Consider the following 20,690-nt stretch of genomic DNA (forward strand, 5'->3'; position numbering starts at 1 on the left):
GACGGGAACTAGTGAATCCCAACAAACTGATATTTACCAGTCACCTGCCATCCAAAGTGGAGATGCAAGAAATACTTAAAATGAGATTTTCTGCCTTGAAGATATCCGTTAACTTAGTGTGTGTGTGTGTGTGTGTGTGGTGGGGGGGGGGGTGGTTGGGGGGCGGCAGGGAATTCTGCATTTGAGCAGAGGAAGCAGGGCTTTGCTAAATGCTGTTCTGGTAATAAATTCTTCTCAGCCCATCAGTCCCGGGCTCAACTGGTCCTTGTTTTTGCATTTTCGGGTAGGAAAATACCGAATGGGATAAATTTCATATGAATAAAGTTTGCAGAAATACAACACGTAGTTTTGGAATAAGAATCCTTATTGTTTCATTTCTGTTGGGCTAGAGTATCTGTACTATGCATGTGTGGACTCTGGGGTCCGTGTCCCGGGCCTTGGTATTTTGTAAGAGCTGCCCAGGTCATTCCCTCGGAATGTGCCACAGGGTAGAGAATCCAGGCTCTAAAGAAGCCAGAGGATCTTCTTTTGCTTTCGCTCCTTGCTTGACACAGTGAACTTTTACATCTTTTTTCTCATCTGAACTAGGACATGCCTTCAGCTGACAAGCAGTCTGGGGTTGGAGACTTCCTCCTCACATGCCCCAGACTCCTGGGCTGGTTGGCCTGTGGACGGATATCCCTCCCTCCGCAGGGGAAGGCTCAGAGGGCAGGGCAGGAGCGTCCAGAAGCTCCTCGGCCCCAAGTCAAACACGTTCAGAACCGAATGCAGATTTGGTTTTTAAACCGTCCACTGCTCTGAACCATCATCTTGTTTTACCCACATTTCTCTCCTTCACTTAAGAGTCGGTCATACCTAACAGCTTCGGGCATTTCTCCCCATTTTAATTCCAGTACTGACACACACACACTAAGGAGATGAAAAACCTTCTCCAAAACTTACCTTTTGACTTTCCGTGTCCTGCCTTTTGAGCATTTAACATGGCGAGTTTCTTCTGATTTTCTGAAATTTCCATTCCTGGATTTAGAAACAAATGTGATATGTACTCAAAACAAGTGAAAACATTTCAGAATAAAACCTGCACTGAACCCACATTAACCCTGAGGTCTGCTCCATAACCCGAAGCAAAGAGCCTTAATCCTTCAGGAAGTAAGTATAAGGGGTTGGAGAGAGTGGAGAAGGAGGAGGATTATCACCAGGACGACCACATCACCACTCTCCCTACCGGGACACGTGAAGAGTGACAACCCGCCTTCTAAGAGTGGGTGGGTGCCTTCAGCCTCGGTTTCCTCATCTGTGAAATGGGTCCAACAATAGGACCCACGGCACACCTGTCCCTGTCGGTCTCGTAAGCAGGTTTAGGAATATCAGGACCTGCGGTTCCCTGGTCTTTTCCCCGCCAGGGGTGAACTGGGAGAGGTGGGGGAGGGGCCGAGACCCCAGGGCTCACCCATCGCCCGGTCCTCCTGCACCCGCCTGCGCTCGTCCCTGCAGGCCTGCAGCCACCGCGCCTTGTCCTCAGGCTTCTTGGCACAGAACAGGTGCGCCTCGTCACCTGTCCTGCTGACCAGCTTGAAGGCGTTTCTGACGCCGAGGGTGCGGGCACCGTCGCGGCCGTCCTCCAGGTCCACGAGTTCCACGGCGTCCATGTCCGTGCGGCCGCGGTAGTAGAGCACGTCCCTCCGCAGCAGGTCCTTCTTGCAGGCCACCAGCTGGTGGTCAAACAGGAAGAACGTCCGCTGCTGGCTCTTGCCCTGCCGGGTGACCCTGGTCAGCTCCCCGGAGTGGATCAGCTCTGAGCTGCGCTCGAGGATGTCCTGGCCCTGGAGGGAAGGGTGGACACATGTCCTGAGGTCCCCCGACGCAACGTCTCAGGGAACCAGGCATCGGGCGGAGCTGGGGGGGGAGGCCCTGGCACGAATCCCCACGGGTGGGCCAGTTACACGAGGCCCAAGCGCAGGGCAGGGCCTCAAAGGCCGGTCAGACCTCGGCCGTCAGCCTCCTTGTGCAGGAAAACTCTTCTCTCTTTTCCCTATTCCATGGGAAAATGTGATTGAGCCCCTATGTTACCTGAGGGGTCTCCCTTATCAGAAAGATCTGGTGAAAAATTCTGGATGGGTGGGATCCAATCAGGATCCGAAATGGCAGCTGGCCTGGACCGACCCCCGAGAACAAGGAGACCCCCTGTGGCGAGGGGCTCAGTGCTGCAGACTCGGGGGGCTTCTATGCAGCTCCCCGGCATAACTAGCTCAGGGTCTTGGAAACAAGAGGCCAGATGGCAAACTGCCAGCAAGAAATTGGTAAACTTCTGACAAGAAATTATCCCCTAAATGTCAGAGTCCAAGAACAGGAGGAGAAACACACTTCTGTAATATTTAGGTCGGGTCTAATCCAATGTAACTTTGTGGTATTTGGTATGACACTGGCCTTTGATTTTAAGATTTTACTCTCCTCTAGTCCCAGTTATTCACAATAGTTTTTGGAGGCAAAAGATCTCGACTCCGAAATAGCTTTTCTATTTACTTGCCTACAGCAATTCTGTGCCCTGGATTCTTGGCTCACAGGAGACTTAGACCCACGGACCCCAAGGTCCCGTCTGAACTCCCAGAGTCCATGAGGGCCTTGTAAGAAGAGTATTTCTCTCCAGTATTCACTGCTGTCACCTGCTTTAGTTAAAAACCTAACTTCTCCATCCAAACTTTCACAATCCTTGGGGAGAGTGAGCTCTGACCAATTAATCTGCTGCAGGATGACTCTTGCTGTGTCTGAAAACCATCTGAACAATGTGGGCTTATTGTCCTCGGTGATGGCCTCAGGTGCAGTGGTCCGTGGGTCCCATTCTGCTCCCTCACCTTTCTGTGCTTCAGTTTCCCCATCTGTTAAATGGGGTAATAATAGTTCCTACTTCATAGGACTATTGAGAGGGTTAAATGAGTTCATATATTTAAACGACTCAGACCAGCGCCAGGCATGTGTGAACACAGTACAGGCACTAGCTACTGTCACTAATGTTTTAATAAATAAAAGCGTGTGTGTGTGCGTGTGCGCGTGCGCACTAGGCCATCACCACAGGCTGTGTATCAAGCGCTGCGTGGCACTGTCTTACGCGATCCTCACAACAGCCCTACGAGATAGGTAACGTTTCCCTCCCCATCATGCAGATGGACTATCAATCTCGCCCAGATCATACAGGAGTCGCACGCCCACCGTGACGTAGCCTGCGCTGTCACCGTTCTCCAGCTGCTCTCACGGAGCCACAGTCAAGCAGGAGAGACGGGGTGCACGCAATCAGTTGGTTACAGACCCTCTTCAGAGTACTCCCTGGTGGAGGTGGAGGGTAAAGCGTTCGACTGCTAGCTTTAACAATGTGCATCAAAACATCATGCCATTAAAGCCAAGAGCACAGGGCGCCAATCACGGGACACAAAGTGAGCCGTCGCCTTAGACGACCACAGGTCAGGGGTGTGTGGGTCGAGCTGCGCGCTGAGCGGGGAGGGTTCCCAGGTGCCCCGCAGCCCACGATGGACCGCAGGTCGGGGGTGGGCTCCCACGTACCTCCCAGCCCACGATGGACACCTGCCACCGTGCTATCTTGTCTATGCTTTCCAGCTTGCGTTTTCGCTCATTGATCAGACAGGCGACGTTCTTCATGGCCTCGTACGCTGCCTTTATGTTGCTGTAATCGCTGCAAAGTGAGGGGTTAATTTTAACCACGTAATGGGCACCTCGCAAATGAGGACCCACGAAACAATACATTCCATCCGTGACTGTACACTGACAGTCTAGACAAGATGGCCTTTAAACAATAGCCTTTGTTCCCCTTCCCTTGTTCCTTCGTGAATAGGCTACAGTTCGCATAGATTAAGGGAGCCGACCGAATGCCACCCAGAATTCTGTGGAATAAGAATGTTGTCGTTCGTTTCCCAGAAACCACAGTGAAATGAAGCAAAGGCCACAAGAAATAAGTTTTAGTCACAGTGACGACGGATTATTTTCCTTAATAAAGAAACGACAGGCCTCTGTTATCGCTCTGATCGTCATAGAGCTAGTAGTTCTGCCATATAAAGTACTTTAATGATCCCCACCCATTCTCAAGAGTGGTCATTTGCTCTGAGTCAGGAAAGGAGGGGAGGACACAAGTGAGTTACGTAACTGCGGACACGACATTTCCCTCATCCACGTATCTTTACTTCTGGTGCCTTCCACCGGCCACAGTCAAATCAGACTCACATGTCTCCCCCAGCAGCTCCTCTAACCGTGGAGGCACCAGGAAAACTGAAGCTCCGATCTGCACACAGACTGCCAGAGAGCGTGTCTGGGGCCGGAAAGGTTTACATTCAAGTCTCGCTTCACGTTAATAATTCAGGGACACGTAAACCGGTCGCCCCGCTAACGAGCTAAGTCTTTTTTTTTCCCCCACACTTTCCTGTGTCTTCCAGGACTCACAGAGCCTCTGGGTCCAGCCTCTGGACCGGACTGCAGTCCTCCTGCACAGCCAGGAAAAAAGCCTTGGGAGCAGACTCTGCTGTCCACGCACCAAACACCGCTCAGCTGCACTCCTGGGAGGTCCCTGGGCATCCCCCCTACACCCCATTCCCGGACAGACCAGACCCCACTGTCTTCAGACAGAAGCGGAGCAGAAAAGGAGAACAAAGTGACACACAGGGGCTGCCAAAATAATGGGAGCAAACCCCCTACCCCCAGAAAGGGCTCCAGCAATGAAGAAAGTGTGCAAAATAACTGTATTTTTTTTCCACAAGTTTTTCTGTACAATTCCAGGAAAGAGGTAGAGTGTAATGGTTTTCTAAAATATTTTGTTTTGTTTTACTTCAGACAAGGAAATGGGTTTTTTGTCATTTCTTTTAAAATGATTTTTTTTTGAAACAGCCAGAGTATGCAAATGCCTCATAGTGAAAAATGCCCTTAAAAGAGAAAAATGAAGTGTTGACGGGTGATGAGTACACTCCTGGCATAGCTTCCCTGTCTTTCGAGATGTCCCGCTTCTTAATTTGCTTATTTCTTTTCTCAGGTTCCTCATCACGATGACTTTTTATTCTTTTTAAAAAAATTTCTTCAAACTTGTGACTCGCTTGACTTTGCTATTTTCTTTCTGTCAAAGTTTTCTGATTTTTCCATCAGAAAAAGAAAAACATACATAGCTCTTTCCTTTTATTTATTTCAATCAACTCCTTTCTCTTATTCCTTTCACCTTAATTCTTGAAACTAACATCATCATCTGGGTATGTTGTTTAGCGACCCAGCTCTTTCTTTCGACCTTCTGATCTAATTGTGAAAAGACCCCTTTCTCAGCCCCGTCTCTCCACAGGAGTCCAGGCGCAGAAGACAGAAGAAGGACCTGTCCCCCGCACCCTCCAGAGCAGGCGCTGCCGTGGAGAATCGCGCTGCTCTCAGGGCAATAGTCAGATGTTAAAACCCAGAGCCGTGCGGTTTGCTGCAGCAGATTTCCTCTGGGCACAGTTTCTCCCCGCTCCCTTTTCCCACTAGACCCCTTCAAGACTGTCCTTCCAAGGGCTGCAGGTGGAGTGAAAGCTTTGCGCCATGACACAGATGTCACGGATGAGGTCTGGTTCTCATCGATAACAATAAGCTTTGTCCTAAAACCTTGCTGGACGACGGCTGTGTCCCCACTGGCCTGCCAGTTGTGGGCTGCTGAGAACACAGCGAGGACCCCATGGCTGCCGGCGAAAGGGGCCCTGTGGTGGAGACCCTTCCCCACATCTCAGAGAGGGGGCAGGCCTGCTGCAACACATAATGGGTGACAGCTCACGTACAATCACAGCACAATCAGACGTTGCTCTGTGCACGCGGGGAAGTGAAGAGTTGCTACTCGGTAAGCAGGGGTCAGTATTTTTGGGTCCCTCAGAAGAATTCACAAAGTAAGCCCCAAAGGGAGACGGAGCATTCCGGTAACCGTGACGAGAAGCCCTACGCTCAGAGCCAGAGGAAACAGGGAGGACGGGACTGGGAGACAGAGCAAGCACCGAGCTGGACCAGAAAGGGCTCAGGGCCCAACAGGATCTCAGGAGGATGTGTCCCCCAAGTAGAGCCCGCACACTACGCCACGCCCTTGAGACTCCCTACTCTTTCAGAGTTCACATTTTTCTGTGTCCTCACCCCTCTGCGAAGGAACTTTTTGTTCCAGCATATAACACAGTCAGCCCTGCATACCTAGGGGTTCTGCATCAGTGATTCAACCAGCCGCAGATTGAAAATATTTGGGAAAAAGATTCCAGAAAGTTCCAAAGAGCAAAACTTGAATTTGCCACAGGCCAGCAACTATTTACACAGCATTTACATTGTATTTACAACTATTTACATGGCATTTACATCGTATTAGATATCAGAAGTAATCTAGAGATGAGTTAAACTATCTGGGAAGCTGTGCATGGGTTAGATGTAAATACTGAGCCGTTTTCTATAAGGGACTTGAGCATCCTCAGATTTTAGTGACCAGGGGTCCTGAAGCCAATCTCCACGGATACCGAGGTCTGACTGTACTGCTCTGAGGGTGAGCTGGCCTGAAATATCTTAAGGATAAGTAAGAGGAAAGAAAATATTTCTGAAACTGTATTCACACCAATCTATTTTTTGTTAATTGTTTTTATTCACTACTGAGTAGCTACAAAAGAGTATTTATAAAACATATGTCAATTATAATGACAGACAACACAATAAAAATCCCCCACCTGCTCATGACACAGTTTAAGAATTAATTCTTATTTTCTAATATCTCTAGAAATGGATATTCAGGAGCCTCTTCAATGACCCCATTTAAGTAGTTAACAACCTTAAACTTTCTAAACGACCTGGAAACGTCTTCCCGACAGCTGACTGAGAGCATCAGGAGGGCACCGCAGCCCACCCGTCACCGGCACCGCTGCTCTGCGCCCCCCCGCTGCGCGCCGCCCGCCCGCCCGCCCCCCTCGCTGCGTGCCACCCCCCACTGCGCGCTGCCCCCCCCCCGCCCCCGCGCCCCCCGCGTGCAGGCGTCCAGGGGAAGCCCCTCCCCTGCGCAAGCCTCACGTGACCCTGCATCCTCTTGGGTGCCTCACCTGTGCTCCTGAGTGGTGTACTTGAGCAGCTCGGCCAGCTGCAGCGGGTACTTGCAGATCTTCTGCACGGGCGTCAGCAGGAAGCCGTCAATGGCGATGTCGATCATCTGCTGCAGCAGGCGGCAGGCCTCGAAGAAGTGTCGGTAGCGGCCCTGCTTCATCAGGCCCGCCAGCTCGGCGCAGGCGCCCGGGTGGTTGTTGCAGTACTCGGAGTAGATGGCGAAGCCCTCTTGCTGGGAAGGGGGGCACAGCTCCGTCAGGACAGGGCAGCTCTGGACCCTGACGAGGACGGACAACACCCAGCGCCCCGCCCCCCCCCCCAGGGAGGTTCCTGGACAGGGGGGCCCGTGGGAAGGGGCCACAGCCAGACCCTGGGGGTGGAGGGAGAGGCTGCCGAGGACGCAGAGCCCCGGCCCATGCCAGGCGCCTTCCACAGACCCCGAAAGGGCGTGTCGGGCGCACAGGCCGCCCTGGGGAGCGGCGCCCTCTGTGTCACCCCCTGTGTCACCTGATCCAGGAGAAGAGGGAGGTGCCGTCCCTGCGCCTGGCTGCCGCCTGTCCCTTCTCCTCTCCCGGGCAGGTGGGCTTCTCCACGTGAGCAGGAGGACGCAAAGCCCCATCTCCTGGTCACAGGTCTCCTTCCCACCCTGCCACCTGCCATCCACGTAGGGCCACCTCCTCCCCTCCCCCCCCCCCAGGCTGCCCCTCCCCCTCTGGGACTCCGAGGGGGCCCCTCCCAGCCCCCCGAGGCTCCTCAGCCCCCAAGGCCACCTCCTTCACACACGTCCACCTGCCCGCAGCTGCGGTGTCTTCGGCCTGGGTCCTACCCCAGTTTATACCTGGCTGTCCTCTGGCTCACCACCTCTCCGGCCACACCCCTCTTTCTGCATCCCTGCTGCTGTCACCCTCGCCCAGGCCCACCTCCCTGTCTCCCCAGAAGCAGTGACACCTCTGTCCCCAAGCTAGGCTCTCCTGTCCTCCACAGCAAGATCCGCGTGCCACTCTGCAGCCTCACCTTGGCTGACCTGGAAGCTTCTCTCCTACGACTTGTTCCCGTGAACCTCCTGCTCTGGCCAAACAGTTCTCCTACAAAGTCCCAAACAGGCCCAGAGCCCTCACGGGCCCACCCCTCCAGCTGGAGACCACCAGCAACAGCGTCTCCAGCCGTTTAAAGACAGTCCACCCGAGGATCGGCCCCCGTTCCACAGCCACCGTACTGCTGCTGGGCCCAGAGGAGCGAGTGCTACACTAGCCCGGTCACTGGTGTGACCGCTACTGGTACTGCGCCCTGACCATTCCGGCTGGGGGCGGAATCTTCTTCCTCTGAAATCTGTTGTATTAAAAAGTGAGTCAGTCACCAGTTAGCGAGCTCAGGCCAGCATCAGGAGACTATTCTGAGGCAGGTACAGGCTTGGGTCCCAGAGCCGCACACCTTTGGCCTGAATCCACTTCTGCCAATTACTAATGTGTGACCCTGCGTCACTTACTCTCTGGGTGAAGCCTAGCCTCTGCATCTGGAACACGGGGAAAATAATCCTACCTGCGTCACAGCAGTACAGGAGCTGACATACAGCCCTGAACACAGCGATTAACATATAATAGACACCTGGTAGGTATTACTAGAAACTACCCCAAATACAACCCCTAAGTCGAAACTGCATAAAATTGAAAAGATTTTGAAATAATGGGCTTGGGGCACTCAGGTAAAGATCAACCATATACAGCAGTCGCCTTAATTTACAAGTGACACCTCCATCCTGCAGGAAATTAATCTAGCAAACAAAGAAAGAAATTAAACAAAGTGGAACAAAACAAAAAGGACCCCCGTGCTTCAGGGAGAAACATTTCAAAATGATTTAGCCGGACGCTATCAGTAAGAAGCGGAGGGTGACGTACGTGTTGAAGAAAGCAGGACCCTATTTCGCTCAGGTGAGGTTCCTCTTTATTGTACTGTTTCTCAAGGTCTTTCAGGAACTTTCTTTGGAATTTGTAAATATCTTCAATGTTTCCAAAAATGGTGGCGAGCTGTGCGACCGTGAACATCGCCGTGTGCTTGCGACACTGTCGAATGTAGCCCTACAAAATAGGAAAGCAATGCCTGGTTTCAAATATTAGAGCTCAAAAATTGGTACTGTCACACTTTTCCTAAACTCTTAAGATAACCATTCTCTCATTCCGAAGTCCATTTCACAGCCGAGAAGGCCTGTCCAATACAGACGCCGTTGCTGGCTGGGCTACTCAGTGAGCAACGCTCACTGTCACGGCCCAGAGCCAAGAACGGCTTAGCCGAGGGTTCCACCATCACCCAGTTTCTACAGGAAACAACACAGATCCGTAGATATCTAATCTGAGGCCTGCACTAATCAGAGCACCACTAATTCTCTACGCCCAACGCCCTGGTTGTACGCGGCTTGGGTAGGATACGGAGGTAGGAAGGAAAGGCCATAAAAACGTGTAACAATTATCCCCAGATGGGCACCCTGTCATTACACAGACTGAACTGACTATACGGTAAAACACAGACCACTGACTACTGGGGATGAATTTTAACAGGCTGTAGGCCAGCGGGTCTGGTTTACGTCTGGGCTTCCTCATCCGTAATGGGGGCGTGTGGGACCTGCCTGTGAGCGTCATGGGGTCGAGTTAAGCCGGTGAAGGGCACGGTCGTGCTCAACAGTTATCAGCAGTGACTGTTTCCCTAAAATGCCACTCAACCGCAGGTTCACACGGAACAAGACGGCTGCCACAAATACGCGCAACGCCGGGGGGTCCTCATCTGGGGGTCAGTCCAACCACACAGCGGGGCGGGGGCGGGGGGAGCGCGGCCCGCACTTGGCCTGCCTCCTGCTGGACCCTCGCAGCTGAACGGAAGGCGCAGGCATCAGCATTCACGGCCAGGATGCCGGAGTGACCAGGCGGGGCGCACGACGGTCTAGCGAAACACTCTACAGAATCCACAGAATCGAAAAATACCCCAGGGGAGAGACTTGGTTGCCGAGCGGGATCCCAGACCCTGTAGGACAGAGCCCGGGACGTCACCAGACGTCTGCACCTGAATGACTCGGGGTCTCGCTGTGCGTCAGAGATGAGATGTAGTGGTTGGTGGAGCGTGACAAACCTTCGGTTCTTTGTGAAGTCAGCTGGGTCTCACTTAAAGGTGCCGCCTCCCCTGAATGTCACTCCCTCGGAACACCCGTGGCAGCTAAGTCCCGCAAGGAAGTCACTGCATCTCACCCTGCAGACGGCCGGCCGCTCACGCTGCCCAGGGTGGACCAGCACCTGGTGAGCGAGTGGCCTGTACAGGGACCACGGGTGGGGGTGGCAATGGGGCTCCAGGAACATGCGTGCGCAGAGGGTCTGGCTGGGCGCGGAGGGGCCGCACGGCACGTCACTCAGCGCCACGAGGCCCCCAGGCTCACCTCGCAGATGTCCCGGAGGTGCTTGATGTACACCCGCTCGGTGTCCATGATCTCCTGGATGACGTTGGTCCGCATCTGCCGCTTGCTCTCAGGGTGCTTGTGGCGGCCCCGGCCCGCGTCCTCCGCCGGCTCCTCGCCCGGGCTGCCGCTGGCGCCCTCCGACAGCTCCTCCTGATTGACCCGCAGCTGCGGTCACACGCAGGGCACAGGTCAGGGGGCGGCACCAGGCCCGCCCCCGGTTTCCACGGTGAGGGGGGGGGGGGAGGGGGCCGGGCCTGCATGCGCTGAGCTGAGCATCGCAAACGCCAGCCGCCCCGCTGACGCCGATGGGAAGTCTCCCTTCCCCCACCCCAGCCTCCAGGAGGTCTGGTTCAGAGGATGACCAGGGGACAGTGGCTCTTGCCCCTGAGCCCCCAGAGCCAGGAAGACACTCACTCGGACGAAGCTGGCGGGGAACCAGGCCTCCCTGTCTGCGCTGCGGCCCCACCACCAGTCCTTGTGGGAGGCTTCCAGGACCTGGATGACGTCCCCGGCCTTGAAGCCCAGCTCCTGCTCGTCCATGGTCACGTGGTCCCACAGGGCCTCGGCGCAGACCACGCTGCCATCGCTGATCAGCTGGAATGGAGAGGCGGGCGCTCAGCGCGGAGCCCGGGGACCCTGGGCTCGCCCGGCCCCCAGGTGCTCACACCGATGGCGCTCAGCGTGTGACGTCACACGACAGGGATGCGGAAGAGTACCAGGCGGGCGCCCCTCCTGTGCTCTTAAAAGAACCCCCAGGTCCACTCATCTGTGCATCAGTCATCCAGCAAGTGTGACTATCTGGACGGTTCGCCCCGGAAAGGGTTTCTGAGCAGCCAAACTAGACGTCGTGGAGCCGAGCCGTCAAAGGCCAGCACACCCTTTCCCGCAAGCCCCTCACGGCGTCACCCAGGACCTGCTCTTCGTCCTTTCCTCACAATCTGAGCAGACTCTGCATCTCACTGTGTCCTTTATTGCAATTAGAGAGAACACAGCATGACGTCTGGATGTTCAGCAGGTAATTTAAGCTCGTCCGTGAGCCGGCTGTAGGGGCGGAGGACCGTGCAACCCCTCAGCTCCCGGGATGTCACGGGGACACCGTGGATCCTATAGCAACAACTGGTGATGCCGCCACTGAGAAGTTACACTCCAGGCGCTCTGTTCATGAGCTCCAAAGGCTGGAGGCGCCTTCTGGAAAGACTGCTGTAAAAAGGCCTAACGATGCCGAGGGGCAGGGACAAGCGCAGATCCGTGGTGAGAAGCACGTGGTTAACTTCAGCTCTGCCGTCTGCTAGCAAGTGGTTCAGCCTCTTAGTCTCAGAGCGTTTGCTAAAATGTGGACAGTAATGCTCACCTCCTAGATTTATCATGAGACAATAAATGTAGGGAGGGCATATCCTGAACTGACTGAGAAGCCCTCTCCAAGCGTAACGATGGCTGCTCTGACCGGGAGGGATGCCTTTAGTTAGTTATACCTGCGACACTTAATCACGTAAATCATCCTTGAAAATACAAGAAAACCATAATGGTTTTCTAACCAGAGTTCTAGGTTTTAGCATGTGTTCACTAAGAAATAATCAGAGAGCAAAGTACGAGTGGGTTCCGGGCCCTGAAAACCGGGCCTCCTGCCCCGGCTGCTGCCGTGTGGAATTAAGCCCCGCACCTCGTTGATGGCCAGCTGCTCCCCGCCCGGCTGCAGGTACCGGGGGCTGGCCCGACAGAGGTCTTCATAGCTGTAGTCCTCCTCGCTGCCATTGTCATCCGCTAGGGCAGACGGCTCTGCACCGCCATCAGAAGAAACTGAGAGAGAGAGAGAGAGACAGAGAGAGAGACGGTGCAGTTTAAAGGACACAGCTAATGGCAAAAATATAACCACGAAACCTATGACCTCTGAGAACGTGCCCTCAGTGGAAAGTAACCATTTGTATCTAACCCAGAATAAGAGACCATTAGAAAATGTCCACTGATCTATTAATCCAAAGGTAGCAGTCGAGGCTAAGGAGAGCCGGGGTTGAGTGTCCCCATCGGTGAGAAAGGGGACATTTCAGAGACTACTGCCAACGGTGACGCACAGGATTATTTTGCAAGTCAGGATACTGAGTGAACGATGTGTGATTTAGTTGGAAATTTGTGCTCCAAAGTGGATATAAAAAATATAGATAATGTTCCTAAGTCATGTGTCAAATAAGCTTGAGGAGGAAACGAAAGCGGAAAATATTGAGACAATCCTTTTTTTAAAAAGTGTCCTGGTTCCGTCGTTTCCCTGCCAGGCACAGCGAGGTGCTGCTAAAATCAGAAGCTGCTGACGGTATCGTACGTGAAGCCATGCACCATGCTTCCTGGTTGTCACAGAGCGAAGGGCCAGAACTCAGTGTCAGAATGAGGAGTTACCTGGCATCTTTACCAAAGAAAGAGAAAGCCTTTAGGAGGATGGGTGTGGCATTTTGGACGGACCACCTGGCACTCCGATCTCCTGCTGGGACGGTAGGCTCCTCACCAAGGCTCGTCTGTCACTGAACGTCCCCTGTGAGGACAAGGCCCCATGGCGGAGGCACCTGCCTCTTGCCTGAGGACGCAGTGTGGCTGGCCTTGGGCACGAGGACGTCTGACAAAGGATGGGGCCGGAAGGCAAGCCTAAGGATTAGAGCAAGCACCGGGGCTGCTCTCGCGGGGCCTGAGCGAGGGAGTGGCAGGTTTGAACAGAGGTCCCCTGGTACCACAGAAAGAGACCAGGTGTTAGAGTGACGAGGCCAGGTCTGAACCGTAGCCCCGCCCCTTCTGGGCGGGGACCGGAACCAGGCAACTCAGACTCTCCCAGCGCCACACCCTTCCGCTGTAAACGGTAGTTTCTTTCTTTTTGGAGAATTAGGTGGGATGATGTGTGTCACGTTCCCAGCATCCCTGGTCCGTGGCTGGGACTCGCTCAAAGGAGCCACCGTGGTGACGGCAGCGAGCGCGGTCATGGCTGGGCTGAAGGAGAGCGACTTGGCCTCAGCACGCGGTGGACGCTGGGCCCCGGAGAGCGCGGGGACGGCGGGTCAGCTGGATCCGGAGGGCCCACCGTGCCGCAACACGGAACCGGCCGCCGGAAGCGCAGTGCAAGGACCCTCACGTCCAGCTGACGTGGCAGCAACAAAGAGGGGGAAGTCAACGATGATTCGGAAACTCCCGAATTACTGGGCGAACTTCCCAGAAAGGGAGTCCGGGGAGGAGCCGGTGGGGCAGGAGGGTGAAGGCCGAGCTGGATGCTGGTGGGATAGCTCCGTGCGCCCTGCTTCTTTCAAGGACCTGAGAGTCGGGATTTCTAGTAACTTTATCCTCGGGGGACAGGTCTGCTTTCTAAACTGAGGAACTTGTTTTTAAAAATGAGATATTTTCTTATTATTTTTAATTTGTGTTTTATTTTATTTTTTAAAGTAAGATATTTCCTAGTCTTTACTTTGTACTGAGTCTTCAAGATCTGATGTGCGTCTTACATTCCCAGCCCATCCCCTCTGGACGAGCCACGTTTCGGGTGCCCTGCAGACACCTGTCCGTCCCAGGACCGGGCTCCCAGCTCTGCACACCAGGCCCCCAGGGCTCTCCTCCTGCCCTCACTCCGGCCCTGCCACTCGCTCGATGCACACCTCCCAGGGGGGTGTGTGTGTGTGTGTGTGTGTGTGTGTGTGTGTGTGTGTGTGTGTGTGTGTGTGTGTGTGTGTGTGTGTGTGTGTGTGTGTGTGTGTGTGTCCGTGTCCATCCTCAGGCCCCGTGCGGCCCCTCCTGCCCTGCGCTGTGGTCACAGCGCTCTCAGGCAGAGGACACGAGGTCACCTGGCCGTTGCTGGGGTGCGTCTGGGGGGTGGGGAGAAAGCCCAGAGGAAGCAAACGCACTTGCGGTAAAGGCACGAGCCTTTCTCATCAGGCTACCAGGGAGGTAACGGTAAGGCTGCAACCCTCCTCCGACCGGGGCCCTCGGGGCAGCTGCCCCAGCATGCGCCCACTAGCACGGTGGCTAACGGCGGGCCTGGTCTGTCGGGGCCCAGAGCACCGAAGGCCGCGATGAGCCCCGAACATCCCTCCTCCTCCCGTCTCAGCGGGACCGCTGCGCTCAGGAAAGTCAAACACCTGGGCCCCTCCCCACAGTGGAGTCAGAAACCACGCTGTCCCTAAAGACCCTCCGAACTGCGTTTCCCAGGAGAATTCTTTACCACCTCGTCTGGCGTTGCTACGAAAATCAGTAAAGGGGAAAAAAGCCAGGTGATAACGTGCAAAGCCAGAGTTCACAGGAGTTTAATGAAAAAAGGAGTCCGTCGAAAAAAGGCCGAACCTTTACGGGAGGCAGAGGGTAGAGTTATCTGAAAACAGACGTGAACCTCGCATGCTGGACGGTGTCTGACCGCATCACGAACGCCTGGAAAAGAGCTCCGGCCGAGGGGCCTCACGAGAGCATTTGGGTCCCTCGGGTCAGCGTGTCCTGAGCCGCGGAAACGAGGTGGTCCCCGTGCTGTCAGCCCGCTCGGCGGGGCAGGGTGGGGGGCCCGGGCGGGAGAGGCGCCGTGTGTCCGGGGACCAGCGAAAGAATCGGAGCAAAAGCACCTGGCAAATGTCCTAGCTTGACCAACTTTCCAGCTAAATGAGCTGGAGCCAGCCTCTGGGCCTCTTCCACCCCACGTGCCCATCTGTATGATGGGCACAAGTCCACACGTCCCATCTGTTCAGAGGTCACTCTTCCGCCTCACGTCCCACGTCTGACCCGTCCGCAAATCCGGACCCTCCCCTCAGCGTGTGTCCAGAACCTGCCGCTCCCCACGGGTCCCCACGACTCAAGCCTCAGCCACCTCGAGCTGGGTCACTGCAGCAGCCCCTCTGCGCCCCCGCCCCGCCCCGCCCCCTCCACGAGTCTCACCAAAGCGGCCAGAGTGATGGTGCTAAACCCCCCAGACATCGGACCACTCAGGACCCTGCCCCAAGCCACCCACGGGGGACAAAGCCCAGGTCCTTGAAGACCCCCCAAAACACACACCGTATCTCCCCCCCACCCCCACTCAGCTCTGACCCTGACGGCTGCCCACTTCCTGCACCTGGCTCCCCTCCTCAGGGCCTGCTGTTCCCTCCTCCAAGGCCTTCCCCGACATCCCACCGAAAACTGCCCCGTCTTCTTTCCCGGTTTATTTTCCCCACAGCATTTATCACCACCTAAGATACTTTGCTTGTCATCTGTCTCCCCCAACTAAAAGGTAAGCTAGCCCGTCATTTTTGCCTGCTTTGTTCTCCACTGTACTCCTGGTACCCGGACCACTGCCTGGCACGCAGGCAGCCAGCACTGCCTGGCTCGCAGGCTCGGTAGTTGTGGCACGTGGGCTCAGTAGTTGTGGCACGCGTGCTCTAGAGCGCAGGCTCAGTAGTTGTGGTGCATTGCTCGGCGGCACGTGGGATCTTCCCGGACCAGGGCTCGAACCCGTGTCCCCTGCATTGGCAGGCGGATTCTTAACCACTGCGCCACCAGGGAAGTCCGACAATGGGAGTCTTATAAAAAAGGCCAACGATGAACATGTCCACACTCCTTGGGAGGGTGACGTTCCTCTGTCTGAACCTGGATTTCACGTCTGTGAGGGGACAAAACCTGACAACTGATCCTCAAGGTGAGTTTTTAGGAGAGGACACATCACACATCACCAACAACGGAAAACTTTATCCTGTAACACGCGCCGGAGGTTAAGGCCTTCCTACAGGATCCTGAGTCCCACTCGCGGCAAACAGGCCCCCAGCCCGTGTCCCGGCAGGAATTTTTCTCAGGAAAAATCAGATCTCTCCTGTTTGGCTTAATTTTGCACGTTTAAGGACTTTTGATCAGAGGGATGGGATTTCAAAAGCACAAGACCTTGCTGGGACCCCAGCCAGGCCCCGTTAGAAAAGGCCCCGAGCTTTCCCGAGCCTTCCTTTCTCTTTGCAGCTGGGGAAAACTGTCCCCTTACCGTGGTCACACGGGGTCGGGGAGGGCAGGGGACAGATCAGGGGAAGGTAAGAGCTACCACGGCGGGTGTCACAGCCGGGCACCTGCCGTGCAGGCCACATGGGTGTGGACACCGATCGCCTGACCGGCACAGCATTCTCCAGGGGTGTCCCACTAAAACAAGGGTCGCTTCAGGGAAATTCCCGTACTTAGAATGATCCGTTAAAAATACGGACGTTAGGAAACCTCCTGCCGGTCACTCAGGCTTCCTCAGGTTGGACATAAGCTGTTCTCACGTGCCATCCTAAGAGCAGAAACGGCAAAGCCAGGCAGGCGGGCAGGTGGGCGGTCTGAGCTCAGAGCCCAGGGCGGCCTTCACGGGGAGCTGTTGCAGCCGTGTCTGGACCACCGGCCAGGTCCCTGCACCCGGCGCGGCCCCCGAGCCCCAAGATGCAACAGAGGGCATGAACCCGGCCACAGGGGGCCCTGGATGTCAGAACACGCCCCCCGACTCCAGGGCCACTCCTCTAGGGTGGATGGCGTCCCATCACAGGGGGGCGTTCAGAAAACACAGATTCCTGCGCTGGACCAGGGAGCCAGGCTCTCCAGGGGGAGGGGGGCAGGAGGGGGTGTTTGCTGAGAATCTCTTTCCAAAGCTCCCCAAGCGATTCTGACGCCTGGCTACATTTGTAAACCACAGGCACTCAGGCTAAACTTCCTTAACCCCACGTGCAGGGGTCTGCCCTGGGATGTGCGCTGTGTGGCCCGTCTACACAGCGACATAAGCTGGAGAACAGTGGATTCTGATCTCGTTGCTTGAACACCTCCGCTTTAGCCACTTTGTGAGCGTTCCCTGCGTTCTACAAAAAGGACGCGATCCTTCGGTCCACACTGACCTGTCCACCGGGAGCGATGTCCCCACCCAAAGAGCCCATCAAGTTCCCCCTTCTCCTTCGGGGCGGCCAAGCCCTCACTCCCCGGTGATGGGTGATGATTTTCCACTCTCCTGCCTACGTTCCCTGCCCCTGTGCAGCAACGGTCTCCGGTTTTAAAACGTTCACATTTACACTGTCATTATATTTTAGCCGTTGCACTACCATGTCCTCCTTAGCTGTGCGTGTGTCTCTCCTCACACCTGCCCCACTCTTGCCCCAGCGCTGACTTCCTCAGGAACAAGGACCGTGCTTATTAGTGTCAGTTCCCCAATTAAAGCACGAAATTCTTCCTGTCTAGAATCTAACGTTGCTTTTAGGAAAGTCACTATTAGCCTAATTTAGACTTTCAAACCACTTTCCATACATAGTATTTTTGACTCTTTTAAACATGCTGACATTAAGAAGGTCAAAAAGGTACTAGAAATGGACGTGCTACCCTTCACTGATAACCTTTTATAACGTCCACGGGTCTTCTGGAAATAGCCCTCCCAGCAGAGAACTTTACATCTGGACTCAACTCAGGGCCTCGGCCACCTCCTGATGCCCGAGCAGTGATGGGAGTCACATCACGGCGGAACTTAATTTACACCAAACCTCCAAGGTGCACTGTTTCTACAACGAGTTTAAAAAGGTTTGTTTTAAACCACTAAAAGTGAAAATTTTTCCTTCTTCTCAATGTAAAGGCAAATCCTGCCCTAGAGGTGTATCCTATATGCTCTCTATCACCTGCGGAAGGGGCACTCCGAGCCCTGAGACAGGCAGGTTGGGGTTTGGGCCGGGAGCCCCGGGCAGGCACCGCCCCCAGGGTCTCCGTGCTCCTGGGGACGCAGCAGCTGGACAGTCCTCAGCCTCCAACCCAGACCTGGGTTTAGGCTCTGGGTTCCTCAGTGTCCTGCCACGAGCCCTGGCGTTCTACCCTGGGCTTGTCCCTTGCAGTCTGTTTTCTCCTCTCTTCCTTGGGTTTGGCTCTGACCGTGGCTGCCCGTCAGTCCCAGCCTCGCCCCTCTCCTCCGCTCGGCCGCCCCCCGGCAGCTCGAGGCTGCTCACCACGCCCCTCCCAGCTCCTGGCAGCTGCCTTGCAGGCTGGCTGCACAAATCCTGAGGAGGAACCCTTCCAGTCTCACCGCATCCCCGGAATGAGCTCACAATGTGTACCAGGCACTGTGCTAAGCGCTTAAATAAATCATCTCATCCAAGCCATGTACGCCTCCTGGAATTATTACTGTCTGTAAATTAAACAGGAGGAAATTGTGGCTCAAAGAGGTTAAGGAACTGCTCCCCGGCGGTGGGGCTGGAATTCAACCCCAGATCTGTCTGTCTCCCAAGCCATCCTGCGGTGCACCTGCCTGGCCCTGGCCTCTCTGAGCCGGAGTGACTGGACAGCTCCCGCCCCCAGTCCCTGCAGGACATCCCTCCCGGGAGCCGCCAAGCTGTTCCGTAGGCCCCCTGGCCAATCAGGGATCTCAAAGAAAACAGAGCCCCCCATTCGGCAAGCTCTCCGCTTTATTTTACGCTGGCATGTCACTTAAGGCTGATTAAACATTGCGTTTGCATCACACGCACGTACACGCTTCGTACAGCGAGTACATGAAAGATGGTCCCGGGAACACACACACATACACGCTTCGTACAGCGAGTACATGAAAGACGGTCCCGGGAACACACCGAACCAGCGGGAAAGAGACGATTCGGGCCGAGCTGCCTCCTTCTTTCTCTTCACAGCCAGGCTCCTCAAAGGCCGGCAGGGCTGGAGTGCGGGAGCCCGAGGGCACACGGGGAGGGGGGCGCGGACCCCACGCGGGAGGCCTGACCAGCTGCGCATCCCAGCGACGGGAGAGCATCCCGCTCAGCGTGGAGGCTGCGTCCAGCCTCCCTCGGCCTCCGCACACTGGGAATGAGAACTGGGACCCGTGCCTGCCCCGGGAGCAGAGGAATGCGGGGGGCGGCCTCCATCAGGCCCGGCTGCCCTGGAATAAACACAGGCGCGCACACACCCCTCCCCCGCCCAGGGTGAGGCCGGGCGGCCAGCACTCCTCCACGCCGGACAGTGGGACCACCGGCCACTCAAGTGACAAGCACAGCCACTTGGCAGGCAGGCCTGTGCTCTGAACGCAGGAATATCTGGGCTACTTCTTTTTCTTTTTCTACATTTTTGTTAGTGAAGAGGCCAGAAGCAGAAGCCCTAACCACATCCCTGTCTGCTGTCAGCCTGCACAGAAAGCCAACCAAAACAAGGGGGAAGCACAAAATACACACTGCATTGCAAGGCCCAAGGCTGACTTCAGACTCACCTATAATTCCCATTCATTTCAGCCTGAGCTACTGATTTAAGGCAAAAACAGCGACAAGACTTTTTTTTTTTTAAAGCATCCTACTGCATCCATGTGTAGCAGTCAGCCAGAATTCTTTCTGTGAAGCATTTTTTCTTACTCCTTTTAAAGAATACATGGGTTCCAATTGATAACTTCCGAGTATCAGAGAACCATGTTTCTTTCACACTTAAATAGGAATTAGTCTAGCTGACAACACTCGCAAAAACACTGACAAGCAAGGTGGGATAAAGCACCATACAGTAACTGAGTCTTGGGCAATAACACTTTTGCAAAGAGTCGACAGTATTTTTCAAAAATCAGTTCATACCCTTAAACCTCACACACCCCAAATTAGCAAGGAACACTGTTACGGACCCCAACAATAATCTCCTGTATAAAGAAATTCCATGTAACGGAAGCAAAGACTAGCACAACAAAAACCAGATCCGTAACTCATAACGGATAGGCCACGTTTGATTCTTAGTACTTTCTATCTCACACCAACGGCTGTGCTGTAACCCAAACCAGCTTCTCTGATTCACTGTGCCCATGCCTAGAACTGCCCTCAGGACCCCGGACCCAGACAAGTGAGCTTTCTCTCTCTCTCTCTCTCTCTCACACACACACACACACACACACACACACACACACATCCGACAAGAAGCAGCAGAGAGAGCCCTGCCAACTTGCAAGGACACAGAGAGGAATCGGCAACATGGCCAGACACAGGAGTCCAATCTCTGCACACGTACCCAGGTGAAGGCTTTCCAGACTCCAGAATCTTGCAATTTCCCCTCTAGCCACCATCCTTCTGTTTGGAAAACAGCCACGTTCAGAGCGGGGCTGGGGGTTGACTGAGCATCACGGAGACTCGCACAGGCTCTGGCTGCGGAGACGACAGAATCGCTTATTCACTGCTGACGCCTGTGCCTGCCCGGCCAGAGCCTCACTGCTCACAGCGCCCGCCCACGGGCGGCTGAGGTTACAGCCTCAGACTGG

The 20,690-nt window shown here is 54.9% G+C and overlaps 1 protein-coding gene across 4 annotated transcripts in view; it reads right to left on the minus strand.

Annotated features, from left to right (window-relative positions):
* The window catches only part of SPATA13 (spermatogenesis associated 13), a 260,134-nt gene that overhangs the window by 1,094 nt on the left and 238,350 nt on the right, over positions 1–20,690 (minus strand). For 3 of the 4 annotated variants that reach the window (XM_068526352.1, XM_068526354.1, XM_068526353.1), the window contains 8 exons: positions 12,174–12,310; positions 10,928–11,107; positions 10,493–10,678; positions 8,970–9,149; positions 7,074–7,306; positions 3,556–3,685; positions 1,451–1,823; positions 943–1,017 (listed from right to left, as the gene is read on the minus strand). In XM_068526352.1, the coding sequence (XP_068382453.1) occupies positions 943–1,017; positions 1,451–1,823; positions 3,556–3,685; positions 7,074–7,306; positions 8,970–9,149; positions 10,493–10,678; positions 10,928–11,107; positions 12,174–12,310 (1,494 nt within the window). Of the gene's footprint in view, positions 1–942; positions 1,018–1,450; positions 1,824–3,555; positions 3,686–7,073; positions 7,307–8,969; positions 9,150–10,492; positions 10,679–10,927; positions 11,108–12,173; positions 12,311–20,443; positions 20,567–20,690 lie in introns of those variants that run through there. The other variant, XM_068526355.1, reaches the window with a different exon arrangement.

The sequence above is a fragment of the Eschrichtius robustus genome, chromosome 18 (assembly GCF_028021215.1).
Source record: "Eschrichtius robustus isolate mEscRob2 chromosome 18, mEscRob2.pri, whole genome shotgun sequence".
Taxonomy (NCBI): Eukaryota; Metazoa; Chordata; class Mammalia; order Artiodactyla; family Eschrichtiidae; genus Eschrichtius; species Eschrichtius robustus.